The 9,853-nt window shown below is 49.7% G+C and overlaps 1 protein-coding gene across 1 annotated transcript in view; it reads right to left on the minus strand.

Annotated features, from left to right (window-relative positions):
* The window catches only part of LOC145353487 (uncharacterized), an 80,885-nt gene extending 79,788 nt beyond the window's left edge, over window positions 1-1,097 (minus strand). The window contains exon 1 of the mRNA XM_080204292.1: window positions 749-1,097. Within this exon, the coding sequence (XP_080060418.1) occupies window positions 749-870 (122 nt within the window). The 5' untranslated portion in view covers window positions 871-1,097. The remainder of the gene's footprint in view (window positions 1-748) is intronic.
* Between the last annotated feature and the right edge of the window lie 8,756 nt (window positions 1,098-9,853).

Consider the following 9,853-nt stretch of genomic DNA (forward strand, 5'->3'; position numbering starts at 1 on the left):
GGCTGTCCAGCAACACCCACATCCCAGAAATGAATAAAAAGGAACGCTATCGAATGGCATCAAAAGATTGACGAGTGTTGGGAAAAGGCATCTTTAAAAATGAAGGTGAAATCCTTTTATGTGATAAACACTGCACTGCATTTAGCTCCAGTTCCTGGATAACCTCTCTCATACTGCTCAGCTCCCTCTCTTTCAGATGGATTAAGATAACAGTATTCATAATGATTTCATTTTGCAAAACACTCTGATCCGGGCAAATTAGATTTCAGACTAATACACTGAATTACTGCAAAATAGCTTTTGCTCCTGTCCAATTTAAACAGAATACATTGGCTGGGGTGAAAATAGCTGCTAGGACAGCCTCCCATCACACACACTCTCTCAGCCGAAACAGGGGATTAAAGATCTCAACGCAGTCTCACTCCCCTCGTGCTCGGAAAGCGAGGTATCGCAGAGTGAAACGCAGAATGGCTCACAATGGGATCAACAGGGAGAGGTGATATATATACAACCAAGACTGTTCACTCTGGCTGAGAGCTTTGGGAAGTTCTTCATTTTTCAAATGGAGGGAAATTGCAGAACATTGTGATACACAGGGAGTGGGGAAGCTATCTGGATGTCCTGGTATCTGAATCCTTCCCAACCTGCCACATTACCATTGACTAGAAGCTGAACTGGACCCAGCCATATAAATACTGTGGCTACCAGGGCAGGTCAGAGGCTGGGGATCCTGCAGAGAGTAACTCACCTCCTGACTCCTCTCAAAGCCTGTCCACCATCTACAAGGCACAAGCCAGGAGCGTGCTGGAATACTCTCCCACTCGCCTGGATGAGCACGGCTCCGACAACACTCGAGAAGCTCAACACCATCCAGGACAAAGCAGCCTCCTGCTCGATTGACACACTAACCACCCATCCTCGACATTCATTCCCTCCACCACCGACGCACAGCGGCAGCAGTGTGTACCGTCTACAGGACGCACTGCAGCAACTAGCCAAGGCTCCTTCGACAGCGCCGCCCAAACCTGCCACCTCTACTCCAAAGAAGGGCAAGGGCAGCAGATGCCATGGGGAACACCCACCACCTGCAAGCTCCCCCTCTGAGCACCCCCCACCAAACACACGCACCGTCACAACTTGGAAAAATATCAGCTCTTCCTTCACCGTGGCTTGGTCAAAATTCTGCACTCCCTCCCTAACAGCGCTGTGGATGTACCTATACCACACGGGACTGCAGCAGGTTCAAGATGGCGGCTCACCCACCACCTTCTCAGGGCAAAAAATAGGAATGGGGAATAAATGTTGTCCTTTATCGTGAAGGGAGGATGGAGTATAAAAGTTGGCGAGTCTTGCTGTAACTGTACAGGGAGTTGGTGTTTCTGCAGCTGGAGTACTGCAAACAATTCTGGTCACTTCACCCTTACTGAAGGAGGGATCTACTCGCATTGGAGGCTGTACAGAGAAGGTTCATTGGGCCGATTCCTGGGGTGAAGGGGGGGGGGGTGGTTTTTGTCTTATGAGAAAAAGGTTGAGCAGGTTGGGGCCTGAACCCATTGGAGTTTAGAAGAATGAGAGGGGGTCTTATTTAAACATCTCAGATTCTCAGGGTGGGTTTGACAGGGTGGATGCTAAGAGGATGTTTTCCCCTCTCGTGGTGGGAAGGGCATCTAGAACTGTGTGGGGGGCGGTGGGCACAGTTTCAGAATGAGGAGGGTCTTCCATTGAAGATGACTCAAGAACAGCTTCTTTCCTGCTGCTGTCAGACTTTTGAATGGACCTACCTTGCATTAAGTTGATCTTTCTCTACACCCTGCATATGACTGAACCACATTCTGCACTCTCTCCTTTCCTTCTCTATGAACAGTATGCTTTGTCAGTATAACGTGCGAGAAACTATACTATATGTTAATACGTGTGACAATAATAAACCAAATCAAACCAAGAGATGAGGAATTTCTTCTCAGAGGGTGGTCAGCCTGTGGAATTCCCAGCCCCCTCCCCCCCACACCCAGACAGCAGTGGGGCTGCGGCTCACTGAATATATTCAAGGCCGAGTTACACAGATTTCTGATTGACAAGTGGGGAAGGGGGGCGGGTGTCGAGAGTTATGGGGGAGTGGGGAACAGACAGTAAAGTGGAGTTTCAACAATCAAATTGAACATGATTGTATAGAATAGGGGAGCAGGCTCAAGAGGGCTGAATGGTCTCATCCTGCTCCTAATTTTGATATTCTTAGTTGCAACTCTAAAGTGGGTGCAGGAGCAGCGGCATCTGGGGATAAATTCAGGGAAATCATTGAAAGTTGAAACGTAAGAGTGGTTCAATATCTCCTCCACGATCATCCTCAATACCAGTGCCCACAAGGCTGTGTTCTCAGCCCCCTACTACACTCCTTGTACACCTATAGTAGATCGGATCTCAAACAATGATGAGATGGAGTACAGGAAAGAGACAGAGAACCTGGTGAACTGGGGCCGTGACAATAACTTCTTCCTCAATGTCAGTAAAATGAAGGAGATTGTCATCGGCTTCAGGAAGCATAGTGGAGGACATGGCCCTGTCTACATCATTAGCCATGATGTGGAGATGCCAGCATTCGATTGGGGTCTGCACAGTAAGAAGTCTCACAACACCAGGTTAAAGTCCAACAGGTTTATTTGGTGTCATGAGCTTACAGAGCACTGCGCCTTCATTAGGTGAACCTGGTGTTTTGAGACTTCTTACTGTGTATATCAATGGAGACAAAGTAGAACAGCTCGAGAGTTTCAAGCCTTTAGATGTCCAGATCACAAACAACCTGTTCTGGTGCCCAACGCCTCTACTTTCTCAGAAGACTAAGGAAATTTGGCATGTCAGCTACAACTCTCACCAACTTTTACAGATGCATGAGAAAACATTCTTTCTGGTTGTATCACAGCTTGGTATGGTTCCTGCTCTGCTCAAGACCGCAAGAAACTCCAAAAGGTCGTGAATGAAGCCCAGTCCATCACGCAAACCAGTTTCCCACCCACTGACATTGTCTCCACTTCCTGCCGCCTCAGAAAAGCAGCCAGCATAATTAAGGACCCCGCACACTCCAGATATTTTCTCTTTCACCTTCTTCCGTCAGGAAAAAGATACAAAAGTCTGAGATCACACAACAACCACCTAAATAACAGCTTCTTCCCTGCTGACTTTTGAATGGACCGACTTGCATTAAGTTGATCTTTCTCTACATCCTAACTACGACTGTAACACTACATTCTGCACTCTCTCCTTTCCTTCTCTATGGACAGTATGCTTTGGCTGTAAACATGCAAGAAACAATACTTTTCATTGTATTCCAATGCATGCGACAATAATACATCAAAACATATCAAATCAAATTGTGAGATTCTCGGCTTTATCAGCAGGGATACAGTGTAGAAGAGCAAGGAGATTGTGTTAAACTTGTTCAAAGCACCAATTCAGCCTCAGCTGAATTACTGTGTCCTGTTTAATTCAGTTTCAGGATACTGTTTGCAAATTCTTCCCATGTCTGCATGGGTTTCCTCCGGGTGCTCCGGATTCCTCCCGCACTCCAAAGATGTGCGGGTTAGGTGCTTTGTCCACAGTAAATAAGTGGGGTTAAGGGGATAGGGCAGACAAGTGTGCTTGGGTAAGCTGTTCGGACAGTGAGTTGATGCAAACTCAATGGGCTGAATGGCCTTCTTTTGCACTTAATGATTGCAGGTTCATATGATTCAGATAGGGTCAAGAGAGAGAGGGAAATTATTTCTCGCCGGCTGGGTGGAATGAGGGAGTGGGGAAAGAAACAGAGTCTAAAACTGAGAGCTGAAGAAGTGAAATGTGGAAACATGTTGACATACAAAGGCAGGGGAGGGGTTTGGAATTCTTGTTTATTAATATGGCACTCCCTCAGCACTGACCCTCCCACAGTGCAGCGCTTCCTCAGCACTGACCCTCCCACAGTGTGGCGCTCCCTCAGCACTGACCCTCCCACAGTGCAGCGCTTCCTCAGCACTGACCCTCCCACAGTGCAGCGCTCCCTCAGCACTGACCCTCCCACAGTGCGGCGCTCCCTCAGCACTGACCTGCTGACAGAGTGGCTCTGTCAGCACTGGCCCTTCCACAGTGCGGCGCTCCCTCAGCATTGACCCTTCTGTAGTGTGGCACTCCCTCAGCACTGACCCTTCCACAGTGCGGCACTCCCTCAGCACTGACCCTCCCACAGTGTGGCGCTCTCTCAGCACTGACCCGCTGACAGCGTGGCTCCCTCAGCACTGACCCTCTGACAGAGTGACTCCCTCAGCACTAACCCTCTGACACTGCGGCACTCTTTCAGCACTAACCCTCCTGCAATGTGGCGCTCTCTCAGCACTGACCCTCTGACAGCGTGGCTTCCTCAGCACTGACCCTCTGACAGTGCGGTGCTCCCTCAGCACTGACCCTCTGACAGCGTGGCTCCCTCAGCACTGACCCTCTGACAGCGTGGCTCCCTCTGCACTGACCCTCTGACAGCATGGTACTCCCTCAGCACTGGCCTGCTGATTCACAGCCTAAGTGAACTTCAAGATAAATGTGAATCACTGTGTAAAATTAGGACAGTGAATTATCACGATTTGAGACAGGCAGTGACTGCCACAAAAGCAAGGTTCAGTGTGATAAAGTGCATTTTGGTCTTCAGTTCTGGAGTTCAGGGCTGCTTGCATCTCTGACAAACTCAGGAGGTGTTGGTAACACAGCGCATTGGCAGCTGTTCCTCACAGAGAGAAATCCCCACAGTGCCTCGCGCAAGGGAGCAAGAGAGAGAGAGGCAAAGAGAGGAGGGGGGGAGACAGAGAGAGATAGAGACAGGGAGAGAGAGAGAGAGACAGAGAGAGAGAGAGAGACAGGCAGAGGGAGAGGGAAAGACAGATGGAGCGAGAGGGGAAGACAGAGAGAGAGAGAGAAAAGGAGAGATAGAGAAACAGACAGAGAGATACTGAGATAGACAAAGAGGGAGAGATAGAGATAGAGAGAGAGGGAAAGACAGACAGAGAGAGAGGGAAAGACAGACAGAGAGAGAGGGAAAGACAGACAGAGAGAGAAAGAGAGAGATACAGAAACAGAGAGATACCGTGAGAGACAAAGATGGAGAGATAGAGACAGAGAGAGAGAGAGACAGAGAAAGAGAGTGAGAGAGACAGACAAAAAAATATATAGAGAGAGAAAAGGATGGTGAGAGAGAGAGTAGAGAGAGAAAGAGAAAAATAGGGAGAGGGAGAGAGAGAGACAGAGTACAATTCAGAGAAAGATAGACAGAGACAGAGCGAGACAGAGTAAGAGATAGAAAGAGAGAGACAGGAAGCGAAAGAGGAGAGAGAGGAAGAAGAAGAAACAGAGGAAAAGAGACAGAGTCAGAGAGAGAGTCACAGAGAGTCAGACAGAGAGAGAGCTCCCCCGTTCCTCTCACCCTCAGGCACCAGCATTTGTAGACAGATGGGTCTGTCTGTGTGATCCATCACACGGTCGGGCAGCTAACTGCACGTGGCCAGGTGCCTTAGTACTGCCCTTCATAAACAGAGAGGCAGCTTGCTGGCAGCTAGCCCTCCCAACCATGCACCAGCATTCTACTGAACTAAACAGTACACACACAGTCACTCATACACACTCACTCTCACTCACACATATACACTTTCGCACATGCACACTCACACATGCACTCTCTCACACACACGCACACACTCTCACTCTCTCTCACACACACACACACACTCTCTTTCACACATACACACTCACAGACACATTGTCATTGAAACTTTCTCATACATACTCCACACACACACTCTCACACAATCACACACTCTCATACACACACTCACGGACACATTCTCTCATACAAACTCTCTCATACATACTCCACACACAGTCTCTCACACTCTCTCATGTACACACTCTCTCTCACGCACACACTTTCTCTCTCGCACACACACTCATGCTCACAGACACTCTCACGCACACACACTCTCACACACACACTCACTCACACACACTCACACACACACACTCACACACACTCACTCACACACACTCACTCACACACACTCACTCCTTCACACACACACATGCACATACACACTCCCTCTCATACACACACTCTCTTTCTTATACACACACACACCCTCCCTCATACACTCTTTCACACACACACTCCCTCACACACTCTCTCTCTCACACACACACACTCCCTCACACACACACACTCTCTCTCACACACAGACAAACACACAGTCTCTCTCACACAAACGCACACATTCTCTTTTATACACACACTCACACATGCTCTCTCTCACACCCACACACTTTCTCTCTCTCTCTCACACATGTACACTCACTCTCACACACATTCTCTCCCTCTCACACTCTCTCTCTCTCACGCACACTCGCACTCTCTCACGCACACTCGCACTCTCTCACGCACACACGCACTCTCTCACGCACACACGTACTCTCTCACGCACACACGCACTCTCTCACGCACACACGCACTCTCTCACGCACACACGCACTCTCTCTCTCACGCACACACGCACTCTCTCTCTCACGCACACACGCACTCTCTCTCTCACGCACACACGCACTCTCTCTCTCACGCACACACGCACTCTCTCTCTCACGCACACACGCACTCTCTCTCTCACGCACACACGCACTCTCTCTCTCACGCACACACGCACTCTCTCTCTCACGCACACACGCACTCTCTCTCTCACGCACACACGCACTCTCTCTCTCACACACAGACACACTCTCTCTCTCACATACTCTCTCACACACAGACACACTCTCTCTCTCACATACTCTCTCACACACAGACACACTCTCTCTCTCACATACTCTCTCACACACAGACACACTCTCTCTCTCACATACTCTCTCACACACACACTCTCTCTCTCACACGCACACACTCTCTCTCTCACGCACACACTCTCTCTCTCACGCACACACTCTCTCTCTCACGCACACACTCTCTCTCTCTCACGCACACACTCTCTCTCTCACGCACACACTCTCTCTCTCACGCACACACTCTCTCTCTCACGCACACACTCTCTCTCTCACGCACACACTCTCTCTCTCACGCACACACTCTCTCTCTCACGCACACACTCTCTCTCTCACGCACACACTCTCTCTCTCACGCACACACTCTCTCTCTCACGCACACACTCTCTCTCTCACGCACACACTCTCTCTCTCACGCACACACTCTCTCTCTCACGCACACACTCTCTCACACATGTACACTCTCTCTCACACCAATTCTCTCTCACACACACTCTCTCTCATGCGCGCACACACACACCCTCTCACGCACTCTCTCATGCACTCTCACACACACACTCGCACTCTCTCACGCACACACACTCTCTCACGCACACACACACACTCTCTCACGCGCACACGCACTCTCTCACGCGCACACGCACTCTCTCACGCGCACACGCACTCTCTCACGCGCACACGCACTCTCTCACGCACACACGCACTCTCTCACGCACACACGCACTCTCTCACGCACACACGCACTCTCTCTCTCACGCACACACGCACTCTCTCTCTCACGCACACACGCACTCTCTCTCTCACGCACACACGCACTCTCTCTCTCACGCACACACGCACTCTCTCTCTCACGCACACACGCACTCTCTCTCTCACGCACAGACGCAGTCTCTCTCTCACACACAGACACACTCTCTCTCTCACACACAGACACACTCTCTCTCTCACACACAGACACACTCTCTCTCTCACATACTCTCTCACACACAGACACACTCTCTCTCTCACATACTCTCTCACACACAGACACACTCTCTCTCTCACATACTCTCTCACACACACACTCTCTCTCTCACGCGCACACACTCTCTCTCTCACGCACACACTCTCTCTCTCACGCACACTCTCTCTCACGCACACACTCTCTCTCTCACGCACACACTCTCTCTCTCACGCACACACTCTCTCTCTCACGCACACACTCTCTCTCTCACGCACACACTCTCTCTCTCACGCACACACTCTCTCTCTCACGCACACACTCTCTCTCTCACGCACACACTCTCTCTCACGCACACACTCTCTCTCTGAAACACACTCTCTCACACATGTACACTCTCTCTCACACCAATTCTCTCTCACACACACTCTCTCTCATGCGCGCACACACACACCCTCTCACGCACTCTCTCATGCACTCTCACACACACACTCGCACTCTCTCACGCACACACACGCACTCTCTCACGCACACACGCACTCTCTCACGCACACACGCACTCTCTCACGCACACACGCACTCTCTCACGCACACACACTCTCTCACGCACACACGCTCTCTCTCACGCACACACGCTCTCTCTCACGCACACACACTCTCTCTCACGCACACACACTCTCTCTCACGCACACACACTCTCTCTCACAGACACACTCTCTCTCTCACAGACACACTCTCTCTCACACACACACACACTCTCTCTCACACACACACACACTCTCTCTCACACACACACACACTCTCTCTCACACACACACTCTCTCTCTCACACACACACTCTCTCTCTCACACACACACTCACTCTCTCTCACACACACACACACTCTCTCTCACACACACACACACTCTCTCTCACACACACACACACTCTCTCTCACACACACACACTCTCTCTCTCACACACACACACTCTCTCTCTCACACACACACACTCTCTCTCTCACACACACACACTCTCTCTCTCACACACACACACTCTCTCTCTTTCACACACACACTCTCTCTCTTTCACACACACACTCTCTCTCTTTCACACACACACTCTCTCTCTTTCACACACACACTCTCTCTCTTTCACACACACACTCTCTCTCTTTCACACACACACTCTCTCTCTTTCACACACACACTCTCTCTCTTTCACACACACACTCTCTCTCTTTCACACACACACTCTCTCTCTTTCACACACACACTCTCTCTCTTTCACACACACACTCTCTCTCTTTCACACACACACTCTCTCTCTTTCACACACACACTCTCTCTCTTTCACACACACACTCTCTCTCTTTCACACACACACTCTCTCTCTTTCACACACACACTCTCTCTCTTTCACACACACACTCTCTCTCTTTCACACACACACTCTCTCTCTTTCACACACACACTCTCTCTCTTTCACACACACACTCTCTCTCTTTCACACACACACTCTCTCTCTTTCACACACACACTCTCCCTCTTTCACACACACATTCTCCCTCTTTCACACACACATTCTCCCTCTTTCACACACACTCTTTCTCAGTCTCATACTCATACATGGTTGCCCTAAACTTCAATGCTCAAGGAAGGGAGCTATTCGGCCTATCGCAATTTCTTTGAAATAGCATTCTGATTAGTCCCCCTCTTTCACTGGCTTCTCCCCCTTTCCAGTACATTTATTCCCCTTTATCAAGAGCAGCACCTTTCAGATCGCAACAACTCCCCACGGCAACAATAAAATTCTCATCTCCCTCTTCCCGAGTCTGCAATCTCTGTCCCCCATCTAGTTACTGAGCCTTCTGCTGTTGGGAAATACTTTCACCTCATTTACCCGCTTTGTGATTGTGACAACTTCGATTCCATCTCCTCCTCCCCTTAATCTTCTCTGCTCCAAGGAGAACACGTAAAAAGTCTGACAACACCAGGTTTTAGTCCAACCGATTTATTTGATAGTAAACGCACAAGCTTTCGGGTTAGTCCCTTCGTCAGGTGAATGGAGAGTTCTGGCCTCAGACAGAGCATATAAAGCACAGAGAGTTTACAGATTACTGA

The sequence above is a fragment of the Carcharhinus amblyrhynchos genome, chromosome 15, assembly GCF_965287045.1.
Source record: "Carcharhinus amblyrhynchos chromosome 15, sCarAmb.v2.hapA, whole genome shotgun sequence".
Lineage (NCBI taxonomy): Eukaryota > Metazoa > Chordata > Chondrichthyes > Carcharhiniformes > Carcharhinidae > Carcharhinus > Carcharhinus amblyrhynchos.